This window comes from Oryza glaberrima, chromosome 3, assembly GCF_000147395.1.
Source record: "Oryza glaberrima chromosome 3, OglaRS2, whole genome shotgun sequence".
In the NCBI taxonomy this organism is placed as follows: Eukaryota; Viridiplantae; Streptophyta; class Magnoliopsida; order Poales; family Poaceae; genus Oryza; species Oryza glaberrima.
This window is the reverse complement of record NC_068328.1, coordinates 7,125,065-7,139,507: the sequence shown is the minus strand read 5'-3', so window position 1 is coordinate 7,139,507 and position 14,443 is coordinate 7,125,065. Positions and strand designations below refer to the sequence as shown.

General features: G+C 51.2%; 1 protein-coding gene across 1 annotated transcript; it reads left to right on the top strand.

Annotated features, from left to right (window-relative positions):
• The first annotated feature begins 633 nt into the window (after positions 1 to 633).
• LOC127767778 (subtilisin-like protease SBT1.6) lies at positions 634 to 3,353 on the top strand. The gene has a single exon (XM_052293220.1). It carries the CDS (start codon positions 745 to 747, stop codon positions 3,085 to 3,087), a length of 2,343 nt encoding a protein of 780 aa, XP_052149180.1. The 5' UTR covers positions 634 to 744; the 3' UTR covers positions 3,088 to 3,353.
• Positions 3,354 to 14,443: the final 11,090 nt, after the last annotated feature.

Here is a 14,443-nt window from a genome sequence, read left to right as displayed (position 1 = left end):
TCAGCATCCATTTTGGCTGGTAGGACCTCATCATTCGGTAACACCAAGCCACTGAAAGACGAGCACGGCTAGAGCCCCAAAGCTTCACTTTACCACAAAAGCACGCCCCCTCTTTCCTCGTCCTCCAGATTCCGTTCAATCGATGGGCGCACAAGCGAAGTGCTTACCCTTTTCGACGCCGAAAACCCCATGATCCTCTCTCAAGTCCTCGCAAAGCTTCGCATGCTAAAATGTCCTTGTGGATCCTCACGCGCCAAATGCCCGGAATTCTCCGAGAATTCCGTCCATGGCGCACATGACACGCTGGGCCGACGACGTTGACCCCAGATGTTAGCGGCAGAACGGCACGAGACCACGAGTCTCTCGTCAAGACACGTACCGCATCTGGATAATGCCACCGGCAAGACGCTCAAGCGCCCCACCCACCCATCCGGATCGATCTGCGGCCCCGTCCGTCCCGCCGCACGTACGGGTGCGCGCACGGCAGCTACACCAACACCGCCGACGACCCACGCACTCACTGACGATGCAATGCGGCCATATGCTACGGCATGAGGGAGCCGGGCAAGTATACGTGACGAGACATTACTGCTGTGTCGCGAGGCCCACGCCCACGAACGAGGCGCGTAGCGCGGCGCAAAGGCATCAAACCAACCTGCCCACTCTTTCATCCGCTATAACTGCAGCGCACTACCCCCTCGCTTCCACCGCTCCACGACACCGTCACTCTCGCCGAGCAATCCAATGGCCGCTGCTCCCCACTGCCTCCTGCTCCTCCTCGTGCTGATCCCGACGCTGTCGCGAGGCGTCGTCGGCGGGAGCGGCGCCGGTGGCGAGGCGAGGAAGACGTACATCTTCCGCGTCGACCACAGCGCCAAGCCGTCGGTGTTCCCCAGCCACGCGCACTGGTACTCCTCCGCCGCCTTCGCCTCCGGTGCCGACGGGGCCCCGCTCGAGCCGCTCCATGTCTACGACACCGTCTTCCACGGCTTCGCGGCTTCGGTTCCGGCTTCCCGCGCCGACGCGCTGCGGCGCCACCCGGCCGTCCTCGCGGCGTTCGAGGACCAGGTCCGGACGCTGCACACCACCAGGTCGCCGCAGTTCCTGGGCCTCCGCGCTCGGCTTGGGCTTTGGTCCCTCGCGGACTACGGCTCGGATGTTGTCGTTGGGGTGCTCGACACCGGCGTGTGGCCCGAGCGCCGGAGCTTGTCTGATAGGAACCTCCCACCCGTCCCCTCCCGGTGGCGTGGCGGCTGCGACGCGGGTCCTGGGTTCCCGGCGTCATCCTGCAACAGGAAGCTCGTCGGTGCGCGATTCTTCTCGCAGGGCCACGCGGCGCACTACGGCCTTGCGGCCACGGCGTCCAACGGGTCGGTGGAGTTTATGTCGCCGCGCGATGCCGATGGGCACGGGACGCACACTGCCACGACGGCGGCCGGCAGCGTCGCCTACGATGCGAGCATGGAGGGGTACGCGCCCGGGGTCGCCAAGGGCGTCGCGCCCAAGGCCAGGGTGGCCGCGTACAAGGTTTGCTGGAAGGGAGCTGGCTGCCTCGACTCCGACATCCTTGCCGGATTCGACCGCGCCGTTGCAGACGGCGTGGACGTCATCTCTGTCTCCATAGGCGGTGGCAATGGCGTCGCGTCGCCATTCTACCTCGACCCAATCGCGATCGGCGCGTACGGCGCCGTGTCGCGGGGAGTATTCGTGGCCACCTCCGCCGGCAACGAGGGGCCGACTGCCATGTCAGTGACCAACCTTGCGCCATGGCTCGCCACCGTGGGCGCCGGTACCATCGACCGTAATTTCCCTGCCGAAATCGTGCTCGGCGACGGAAGGCGCATGTCAGGGGTGTCTCTGTATTCTGGCAAGCCGCTGACGAACACCATGTTGCCATTGTTCTACCCCGGGAGATCAGGTGGGCTGTCAGCTTCCTTGTGCATGGAGAACTCCATCGACCCCTCTGTGGTGTCCGGTAAGATTGTCATCTGCGACCGCGGCAGCAGCCCACGCGTGGCGAAGGGGATGGTTGTGAAGGACGCTGGTGGCGTGGCAATGGTCCTCGCGAACGGAGCGGCCAACGGCGAAGGCCTTGTTGGAGACGCCCATGTCCTTCCTGCTTGCTCGGTGGGCGAGAATGAGGGAGACACGCTCAAAGCATATGCTGCCAACACCACCAACCCAACCGCAACAATCAACTTCAAGGGCACGGTCATCGGCGTCAAGCCAGCGCCCGTGGTGGCCTCCTTCTCGGCGCGGGGCCCCAACGGCCTCGTCCCGGAAATCCTTAAGCCGGACTTCATTGCCCCGGGCGTCAACATCCTCGCGGCATGGACGGGCGCCACGGGCCCAACCGGTCTGGAATCCGACCCTCGGCGGACGGAGTTCAACATCCTGTCGGGCACCTCGATGGCGTGCCCGCACGCGAGCGGCGCCGCGGCGCTGCTCCGGTCCGCGCACCCTGGGTGGTCGCCGGCGGCGGTACGCTCCGCGCTGATGACCACGGCCGTCGCCACCGACAACCGCGGCGAGGCCGTGGGCGACGAGGCCGAGCCCGGGCGCGTCGCGACGCCGTTCGACTACGGCGCCGGGCACATCAACCTGGGGAAGGCGCTGGACCCGGGGCTGGTGTACGACATCGGGGACGACGACTACGTCGCGTTCATGTGCAGCATCGGCTACGAGGCCAACGCGATCGAGGTGATCACGCACAAGCCCGTGGCGTGCCCCGCGACGAGCAGGAACCCCTCGGGCTCCGACCTCAACTACCCGTCGATCTCCGTGGTGTTCTACGGCGGCAACCAGTCCAAGACAGTGATACGCACGGCGACCAACGTCGGCGCCGCAGCGTCCGCGACGTACAAGCCACGCGTGGAGATGGCGAGCAGCGCCGTGTCCGTAACCATCAAGCCGGAAAAGCTCGTCTTCTCCCCGACCTCCAAGACGCAGAGGTTCGCCGTCACAGTGGCCTCGTCGTCGTCGTCTCCCCCCGCATCCGCGCCGGTGTACGGACACCTCGTCTGGTCCGACGGCGGCGGCCACGACGTGCGGAGCCCCATCGTGGTGACGTGGCTGCAGTCCATGTGACTGACGACTGGGGACACCTCACAGCTGGTCCCACGGGCTGGCCATAAGATGGCGGTAACCGCTACTCTAGGTCAAAAAGAGGTGGGCCTGTAACGGTTATTTTTTCGGTCGGGATGGCAGTGCAGAGCGCAGTAGTCGTCTTTAATTTTGGTGGGGCCTTGCACTCACCCGAAATTGATTAAAGCGCATGCTGTAATAGCGCAGCGTACAGTGGCAGTGTATGTGAGTGACTCGGTGTATGACAGTGTGACATAGAGTCAGTATGATACGGTCTACTGTACTGTTTTGTACTACTCGTTTGTTTGCTTTCGCGGGCAACGCTACTTGCCAGGAGCAACGGGAAAGAAAGGAGGAAACAAGACAAAAACTAATCCAGATATACTCGCACTAGTAGCACTGTTTCTATGTGGGATATCTGAATGGGATTCTAAATATAATCGAGGTTTTTGTCTTTTTTCGCAGCAATAGCGTCTCTTCTTTTGTTCGAGATAGCCATGCATGTTTTACATCAACAAGAACTCTCGCGTCTCCGGTGCTCAGATAAAGCACTCGACCTCGGTAGCGTGGTAAAATTCGTTGGATGTTTTATTATTAACAAGTCAGTCCGACTCGGTATTCGGCAACTTTTGGGTCGTTTTCCACGGGCACTTTACCCTGCAGCGCCAACTACGAGGAAAGCAGTGTTGATGCTTCTCTGTTCTCTTCTCGAGGGGGTTTGCAGGTACTACGCGAATGGCAGGCCATGAACATGGACAGTTGCACACCCACTGGAAGTGAATCGAAGGCGAGAAATCACGGTCGATTCTACGGTATCGGCTATGGATGAATTTTGACAATGACCTCCATCACGCCTCCACTCACAAATGTGCGGTTAATTATGTGTTCTTTATCTGAAATGCAATGGATTACCATATGCCTTTCGATATACTAGCATACTAGCATACTGGTAGTAAGCTGTGAGACACTATTCCATTCTCCGTCTTTCTAGAGTACAACATGTTTTCCTTAGCTCTGTTTTAGGGCCCCTTTAAATCGTAGGATTGAGAAAACGTAGGAATAGGAAAAACGTAGGATTTTAATAGGAATGTAAGTATAAAACAGAGGATTGCAAAATGCAGAAAAAACACAGGAATGACCGTTTAATTAAACCGCAGGAAAAACGCAAGAATTGGATGAGAGAGATAAACTCAAAGGAAAGTTACCAAGAGGTTGAAGCTCTTGCTAAATTTCCTCCAAAATCTCTATAGGATTATCTATTCCATAGGAATTTCAAAGGATTGGATATGATTCAATCCTTTGTTTCAAAGGGCTTCATAGGAAATTTTCCTATAGGATTGAAATCCTTCAAAATTTGTATGTTTTTCCTCCAATTCAAAGGGGCCCTTATAATCCATGGAAACCATTTTCTATGACAGGATGCAACTTGGTAGTGCCTAAAAACTCTCTTCCTTATCTGTTGCGCACAAATAGTTCTCACCCTAGTCTCATTTTTTTCCTTGTGAAAATACTAGTATCCGTAACAATTTACAAGTTTAGGTACCAACGCCACACTATGGTCATGTTTAGAGAACTAACCCAGAGTTATTTTGAGAGCTATTTTTTAGCACAAGAAAATAGTCCTCCAATAAAATAGCCCTAAGTTGTTTGAATTCAAGGGTTATTTTGAGAGCTATTTAGCCTTCCTATGAAGAGAGATAGAGAGAAAAGATATTTTTTCAGTGGGCCCCACCTAAAATAGTCTCAATTAGCACCCATTGGGTGGGATATTTTTTTATGTGGGTTATTTCCAAATAGCCCTCAAATAGCTCACCCTTTTGGATCTTTTTGGGCTATTTAAGCTATTTGAGGGAGGGCTAAAAAATATCCATTGGATCCAAACAGGACCTATATGACCTTTACAAATTACTCCGTAGTAACGAGCTGGCTTGATGGCACGATTATAAAATAAATGAAGAATAAAATGCATAGTCGGTCTGTAAACTTATACAGGTGTGTCATCTAGATCCCTGAACTCTTAAAATATATTTTGTATACGTGAACTTGCATCATGTGTCATTTAGGATCAAACGGACTCTGATCTGCTTTGTGTGCTGACATGGCATGCTATGGTAGCGCCTATATATCAGTGGAACCCACATGTCAGTCACATATAGAAAAAAATAAGAACACATTTTTTCTCCTCTTGTTTTCAATTTATATTTCAAAATTAAAAAAACAACCTTTTCTCATCTCTCTCCTCTCATTTTAATTTTATTTTTACCTATGTGACTGACATGTGGATCTCTATGACACATAGATTAGAGCCCGTTTAGACCTATATGACACCAATGATAAGTTCGAGGACTCAAAATGTATTTTGAGAGTTTAGTAACCTAGATGACACATTCGTACAAGTTTAGAGCCTGCACAATCACTTCACTCTTAAATGAATATATGAAAAGCTACTCTCCATTCCAAAGTACTCCTATCTCCATCCAAAAATATTATGATATTTTTTTTTAGTTTCTAACAAAGATTGCCATATTTGGAGTCTCCATGTGCTAAATTATTTATTGTCTGGAACCCAAACAACTATCTTAGTACTCATTAATCACATGCATAAGTATAGTTCCTTGAGGCTAGAGGTGCGTTGCAATGAAAAAAAATGAGTTTCTTACTTATTAAATCAATTAATAAACACTTATTTAGTCAAATTAATACTATGGTTTTTCTTGTTGAGTAAGAGGCACGAGACCGCCTCGTCTCCCCAGCCGGCACAGGCTTGCCTCGTCACCACCGCTGTGCCTCTGTCCACGTTGCTTGCGGCCGGACGCCCTTCTCCCCATCGCCCGCCAAATGCTGGGCGTCGCCCCTGTCCACGCAACCACCCCTGATAGGCACTATGGGGAAGAGAGGGATAGGGTGAGAAAAATTTCTGGATGCTGACATACAGGGCCCGCGTGGGTCTCACGCTAACTCCGTACAGTTGACCGGAATCAAAGTGTCACGTCGGACAAAACGTACTGTCTTGAGAATAAATTTGACCGGAATCAAAGTGTCACGTCGGACAAAACGTACTGCCTTGAGAATAAATTTGATCCGATTTTGCGAGTGGGGGGGACGGGCTGTATTGCGATTTATGGATGAATTTCAATCTCAACAACAAATTGAGGGACCTAAGTGAATTTATGACAAAATTTTACGACATGCATATGAGTCTGCCAGTGAAAATTGGCCCATCCAAGGTGGATATATTTGGGCTGGGATTAGATAATCCTAAATAGCCCACAAGCCACAGCCCACTTCTGAATTAGGCCTCGGAACGGGACGGTGAGCAATATGCGGGTTGGGCTCTTTTGCAAATCAGGCTGCACCGCAAGGTCTCAGTCTCGGATCTCGTTTTGCAAGCCAATGACGATCTCAGTTGGGAATTGGTCTGTCGGTCCGGGGCATGGGCAACAGCCAACATCTAGCTGCACCAGAAGGTCTCCGCTGATCTGATGAACTTGTTCGGCAAACACATGCACACAGGAAGCGAAGGCCATGGCCGCGCCGAGGGACGCCAAGATCCCGGCCAGCCGGCCGACAAGTTCTTCGCGCGCGCTGCACGCGACTGGTGCATTACCGGAATCGCTACTCAACTTACGTCGGATAAACCGATCAATGAAAGGGATTGATTTTTCTCTCATCTGTTGATCCGTGTTCCCGCGCCAAATTTAGCTTAACCAGATTTCATCCGCCACCAAAAAAGCCATCCATTGGCTTTGCAGCTCTGCAAAGCTAACATCATTTTTCTAAGCAGCCCATTGACGAGCGCCAGCCAGTCGGCGACCAGCGAAATAATAAAAACTGTTGATATGGTCATGAAGAGGCAGCACGTTGCCATCTCCCTGGGCACGTACACTTACTTTCGCAGGACCAGGACGGCATGCGCGCCGGAGGCCAGGACCAGGAGCAGATCCTGCAGAGAGGACGGCGGCCGGCCGGTGGGCAGCGTCCAGCCGCGGGCGGCATGAAAAAGCTGGCAAGCTAGCCCACGACCACCCAATTACACATGTCTTTTTCCTTGTTGAATAGGCGCCCCTTTTAGCTTCGCAACAGGGCCAAAGACGTGGACGTGATCGAACGGCCGGCGCTCAACAGAACGCCGCACACTGACCAGGCTGTATATCTTACGTACTCTGTTCCGTTCCATAGGATGCTTAGTAAACGCCAACTTAGGATGGAAGTGGTGACAAATAAATGTCAAATGCGAGAGCTCGCGAGCTTGTTTGGTGAGCTGAGCAAAAGATCTTTCGTATTAAAAGCTTGAGGCTAGTATTCACGTACGAATGGGTACAGGGCTTGAGCATTGACTGCAACTATTAACCAATCATGAGAAATGGAGCCGGGTTCAATCTTCCGACGTCACATGTCACCACGCTCCAATTAGCGCCGCCCTTTGGATATTGTTCTGCTCAAAATTGAGAAAAGAAAAGGAGTCATCTATTGTTTTTGGAGGCAACCGATTGCAACGTGCAGCATCGGTAGTTAATTTCCAGGTCAAAGCACGAAGCGAGCGCGGCCTCTAAAAACATTTTGCTAAGAAGACTTCGCAACCTACTTGTACACCATTTTGTCTGATTTTGCCATGCACCATCACATCTATCACACGCTCACCTAGAAAGATACGTGCCCCTGAAGGCCTGAACTATTGCTACAGCGTGCACCACATCACGCTGCCGCGGAGCCACACGCTGGCACGCATTTCCTTGATGAGATTTGGATATTTGGTCGATATCGTCTGCCCCAAATCTGTATGATCTCTTCGGGACAGCGAGTGAAAACAACACACGATCGATGACACGAGAGGGCTACCACATTTTCCACGGGATTTCTCTTTTCTCCGCGGCCAGCAGCAGCGCGCGGCTGACGATCTCCGCACAACAAGCGTCGACCCGCGCCGACTTGTCCCTCCGTTTGATAGCGAAAACCGCCGCGAGGCGGTGCAGCGTGCGGGCGGTGCGGCCGATTTCCCTGGCTCCCGCGACGCGACGCGCGTGCGGCCTGCGTGGGCATGGAGCGCCCTCATGCCCCGCCTGCGTGCGGATCACGGCCGATATTTTCTCACAGGTCGCACGTACACTCCTCCTGCGGCGTACGTCATGCCGGCCAAGCCGCGCACTGGTACAGATCCTTCTATCTGTGACGGTTCATAACAAGACTGAAATTTGCGGACCGTCACAAGGAAGTAATCTCAATCGGGTAGAAGTTTCGCCCGATTGAGATATGGTCGCACAGCCATGGTATATTGGCATAAAACTAAAGCCCCTCACGGATATCTGTGACGGGCTATAGTTGAGACCCGATTGAGATGAGGGTTCCATATCTCAATCGGGCCCTAAAAGAAGCCCGTCACAGATGAGGGTCATCTGTGACGGGCTCCAACTAGAGGCTCGATTGAGATAAGTTTAGTGCCCTTCACAGATGACACTTTTTTTTTACGGCCTTTTATTAAAGCCCGATAGAGATTACTTGTATGCCCGTCACGGTTGATTGTTTTAGGGCCATTACAGATATTTGTTGCACAATATAAATACCCCCCCACCTAGTGTAACTGTATCCCACTGTTCACTATTTTGGTGGGAGGCTGTAGGGGGCGATTTTTTGTCCTTTTTCCAGGAAAACAGAAATTAAATTTCCAAAAGTGATCAAAATGGATCAATTAAGTGAGTAATATTAATCATTAATTGAGCAATTTCATCACGTCTTACTTTTGCAATACTGATCTTATAATATGTGCCTCTAATTTATTTTTTTTTATTTTGTAGCAATTGATCGAAGTTGGATGTATGCGAAAAATTTGAAACGTCATTCTACGGAGTACAGAAAGGGCGTAATAAATTTTATGAACGCCGCGGAGGAGGATCGGATAAGAAGAAACAGTGATTACATGTGTTGTCCATGTGCAGATTGCAAGAATGAGAATATGTTTGATAGCGGAGAGGACGTACACGGTCATCTGATACAACGAGGATTCATGGAGGGCTATACATGTTGGGTGAAGCATGGAGAGTAAGAATCAGGAAGTGGAGCGGCAACAGACAGAAGTGGTGCATATAATCAGGAAGATGAAGATGAGCATGACATGTTTATACCTTCTCCATTGGGCGGTGAAATGGTTGATGTGGATCACGATCTGCTGCAAGACATGTTATGTGACGTTAAGGACCCAACCCAGAATGAGAGAGATGGAATGAAGTTCAACAGGTTGGTAAGTGATTCCGAGACGCCTCTGTACGCTGGATGCAAAGCAAAACACACTAACTTGTCAGTTACCTTGGACCTAATGAAGCTGAAGGCAAGTAGTGGATGGACAGACAAGAGTTTATCTTTTAGGAATTTTGAAGGCTATGCTTTCTGTTGAGAACACATTGCCCGAGACGACATACGAAGCAAAGTAGGTTCTGTGTCCACTGGGGTTAGAGGTCCGTAGAATTCACGCTTGTCCCAACGACTGCATATTGTACCACAAGCAATATGTGGACTTGGATGCTTGTCCTGTGTCACGACCGGAAATAACCCAACGGGCGTTCCTTATGTGCGTGTATTATTCCTTGTCCCAGGAGGCAAGGTACACCAAAAGTTGATACATTTCAGAGTTTATCAAGCGGAAGCGTAAATAATTACTTTATTACATGGGCGGCAAAGGCCCAGCACACACAAAGACAAACGGGAAACAACGGAAGACTAGGGCGACGACCACAGGCACTTGACGGCAGGCACGAGCTAAACACCAAAGCCTTCATCATCCAGGGGCTCATCTTCTGGGTTTGGGAAAAATTGAGCAAGACTGAGTACAACCACCGTACTCAACAAGACACACCCATAAGTGCAGAATAAATGCAAGGGAGTACAAGGGGGTTATAATATAAGGGGTTAGGGTTTGCAGTAAACAGCATTAAAAGACACTTAGTTGCTCAAAGCTATTTTGTAAATACGATCCTAGAGCTATACAAGATTATTAATCAAGGCCGTGAACCCACACGAACCTGCCTTAACCCAAGGCCTACGATGATTCAGACCGAACTGGCAACCCAACCCTGGGTCCCAGCTCGTCCCAAGCCAACCCAGGCCAACCATTCCACATTTTAGTTGTTAAGCAAGTTTTAAGAATTAAAACACTAACTTGGGTACATTGCTCGGCTTGCCCATAACCGAGGGCGCGGCTATTCGAATAGGTTATACTCTGATCAGAGGTGTACATCTTTACCCACAAGACACATCTTCCTCACGTGTAGCCACGTGCCACATACCACCACGGCATACGGACGGAAGACATGACATAGTTTCCAACCCATCCTAGCCATAGACAAGAGTACCGACCCAACCCCACCTACAGCCGGAACCCCCGGGACAGGTAGTCAGGACTGAGCCCCTAGCAGCAGGACACCGGCCCTGTGCCATGACATCTCGACTACCGGGCCGCAGCTCGTGTAGCCTTCATTTGCCCTAGAGATGTCCATCGACCCCCGACTTCATCCATCTCCATCCGTGTACTTTTGTTTATAACCAGACTGAGCCACAAATTAAGCCTTACCCACTAGACATGTGGAAGTACGGTAGTGCTTTGCAACAGAGGCCCGAAGACCGGTCCTTATATGGCCGAGGTGCTACTATTAAAACCATGCACCCCGAGCCCAGCCTAAAACCATTTTGAGGGTTTTGAATAGAGGAGGAGGTGTGAATCCAATTCCACAATAATCCAATCATTCCATAGTGTCCAGGTGATATGAATATTCCCAAAGTCTAGAGTTGTAAAACCACATAAAGTTACCTAATTAAGCGGCGAAGCATCTACCTAAATCCGTACTAGTGGTACCATGAGTAGAGTGTCCACTAGTTGGGGTTTTGTTTATTCTAGGGTAAACAAGGTAATAATAACAATAACAATAATAAGGTCATAACAAAGGTAATTAGGCATGGCTAGATAAAACAGTGATAACGCGGGAATTTAAATAAAGCGATAATGCAATAATTTAAATCAAAATAATTTTATAAACTGGGATTCAATGTGTTTAAGGATGATGTGGCTTGCCTTGCTCGCTTTCCCAAACGTCGGCTTCAACCTCCACGAAGAGCGGATCTTCCGAAGCTGCAGCGTCTACACGACCAACGGAAAAGAAAAAGGATTTTACTCTAATAACTCCATATAAAAAGCAGGAACAAAGCACAAAAATGGGTTCTTGACTTCTTAAAGAAAAATTAGAGACTTGAACGGTCCAATTCCGAGTTCAAATGGCCAAGTTATGGCCATTTGAAGTTTATATGCTCTTTAAATAAATATTTGCGAATTTCTTCATTTAAATTTTAATTTAAAAAGGGTTTATTGCGTCAACCGAGGGGAGGGGGCGCGCGGACCGGGTCCACGGGAGTGGGGCCCACGCGGCAGCCTCTTGGTCCACGGTGGACCGGGCGCACCCGGCTCGCACCGGCCGGCGCTGTGGGCCCCACGCGTCAGCCGCACCCAAGGGCGCGGGCGGCTGACAGCCGGGCCCCACGCGGCAGCCACTCGGCGCGCCCGAAGGCGGCCATGCTGGCGCGGCCGGCGGGAGGCGACGCCCGCGCCCCTATGGTCGCCGGCGGCGGCCATAGGCACGGCGGAGCGGCGGCCGAGAGAGGGGAGGGAGAGGGGGAAACGAGACGGCGGTCCACGGCTCACCCCGAGGCGACGGCGGCGACGGAGGAGGCGGCTGGAGCGGAGGAAGGCGGCGGCGCGGCTCGGGTCGACGGGGACGGCGGCGCTCCGGCGGTCGGCAAGCTCGACGAGGGGGTGAACGGGGACGGCGACGGTGCGGCGAAGCCGAAGGGGGCGACGCCGGGGCGGGAAACGGTCCGGGGCGAAGACGGCGGCGGACCGGAGCTCGGCGGCGACGGCGGAGAGAGAGCGTGACGTCGCGTGCTCGAATCCGGCGAGGAGGAAGGGCGGCGAGAAGCGGAAACGGACGGAGGAGGTGCGGGGAGGGTTTAAATAGGGTTGGAAGGGGGAGAGAGCGGCCGGAGGGGAAGGAAACCGGCGCGGGAGGTCTGGCCGACATCAATGGCGCCGGCGAGATTTGCGGGGGCAAATCCGCCCGTTTGAACGCGAGAGAGAGAGGGAAAAATGGGGGGAAAGGGAGAGGGGATCACGGGGAGTATTTCCTCCCACTTTATTGCACGCGGGGACGGCAGGATGCGGCGGATTTGGCGGCGGCGGCGGCGCTTGGCGTGGGCGGAGCGGCGGGAGGACGGGGATGACAGGTGGGCCCCACCCGTCAGCGAGGGTGGCGGGCGGGCCCGCCCGTCAGCGGCGCGTGCGCGGGGAGGGGCCGAGTGGGCCGCGGGGGAGAGGAGAGAGAGAGAGGGGGGGAAGAGAGGGAGATGGGCCGAGCCGGCCCAAGGGAGGGAAGGGGGACTTTTAGGGTTTTTTTCTTTTTATAAAACCTTTTTAACTTTGTTTATTTCTTAATAATTATTATTTGTGCTCTGAAAATTCCACTAAAATTTATTTACGCATTTTAGGCTTTTAGGAATTATACAAAAATCCTCCAAGCCTTATTTGACTTTTAACTTTGCACATTTTAATTTTTGGAGGCTTTCACACGGATTTTAATTATTCTAGGCATAATTTAGAGGATGTATTTTAGAGTCGTTTTGGGACGTGACATCCTGTCTGCAAGGCTTCTCGATACAAGCGAAAGAAAAGTGTTGACGAAGGAAATAAGTCAAAGAGGGGTGGTCCGGATAAGGTTGTGTGGTATCTACCTATCATTGATCGTTTCAAGAGAATCTTTGCCAACCCGAATGAAGCGAAGTTAGTACGTTGGCACGCCACGGAGAGAAGGAATGACGGTATGTTTAGACACCCAGCGGATTCGATTGAATAGAGGAATATCGATCGAAAACACAAAGACTTTGCTGCCGACCCTAGAAACATGAGGATATGTCTGTTTACAGATGACATGAATCCTTTTGGTGACATGAGTAGTACTCACAGCACTTGGCCAGTTCTTATTGCGAACTATAATCTCCCGCCATGGTTATGCTTTAAACGGAAATATATTATGTTGTGCTTGTTAATCCAAGGTCCAAGGCAACCCGGCAATGATATCGATGTATTCCTGGAGCCTGTTATCGACGCTCTGGAGATTCTTTGGAAAGAAGGTATAGAAACTTGGGATGCATAGGTCAGGAGAACTTCAAGCTAAGAGTTCTATTGTTCTGCACCATTAATGACTACCCTGCACTCGGTAATCTTTCCGGACAAACTATAAAAGGAAAGAAGGCATGCTCCGATTGCAAGGAACATACACGAAGCTGGTGGCTGAAGAAATCACGAAAGATGGTATACCTGGGACACCGGAGGTGGCTCCCGCTACGTCACGCATTTAGAAGAAAGAAGAAAATTTTTAATGGTAAGAGAGAACTTCAGCCTGCTCCTAAAGATTTGTCCGGAGATGAGGTCCACAATATGGTCAAGGACATAAGCAATGAGTTTGGGAAGAAAAAAAACGTAGCAAGACAAAGGAGAAGGGTATGTGGAAGAAAAAATCCATATTTTGGCGGCTACCTTAATGGAAAGATCTTGATGTCCGTCATTGCATTGATTTCATGCATGTAGAAAAGAATGTGTGTGAGAGTTTGGTTGGCCTGATGTTGAATATTCCCGGGAAGACAAAGGACGGGTTGAACGCACGCCTTGATCTACAGGACATGAATATTCGCAATGAACTCCAGCCCATACGAGATGCAGAGACAGGTAAACTGTACCTCCCTCCAGCCTGCCACACACTGTCAAAGGATGAGAAGATCGCAATGTTATCATGCTTGAATGATATTAAAGTTCCATCGGGCTATTCAGCGAGGATAAGTAAGTATGTTCAATTGGACGATCTAAAACTTGTTGGAATGAAGTCTCACGATTGCCATGTGCTAATCACACAAATCTTGCCAGTTGCTATCAGAGGCATTCTACCATCGAAAGTGCGTCACACGATCCAACGTCTGTACGCCTTCTTCAATGCAATTGGACAGAAGGTTATAGATCCAGAAGATCTAGATGGACTGCAGATCGATATTGTGAATACCCTCTGTCACCTGGAGATGTTTTTCCCACTGTCTTTCTTTGATATAATGGTTCATCTCCCTGTTCATCTGGTGAAGCAAACAAAACTATGTGGCCCGGCTTTTCTAAGGGAAATGTGGCCGTTTGAAAGGTACATGGGATTTCTGAAGTCGTACGTTCGTAACAGAGCTAAACCCGAGGGGAGAATCATTGAAGGTTACACGACCGAGGAGGCTATTGAGTTCTGTGTCAATTACATGTCCGATGCCGATCCTATCGGTGTTCCAGCGTCTC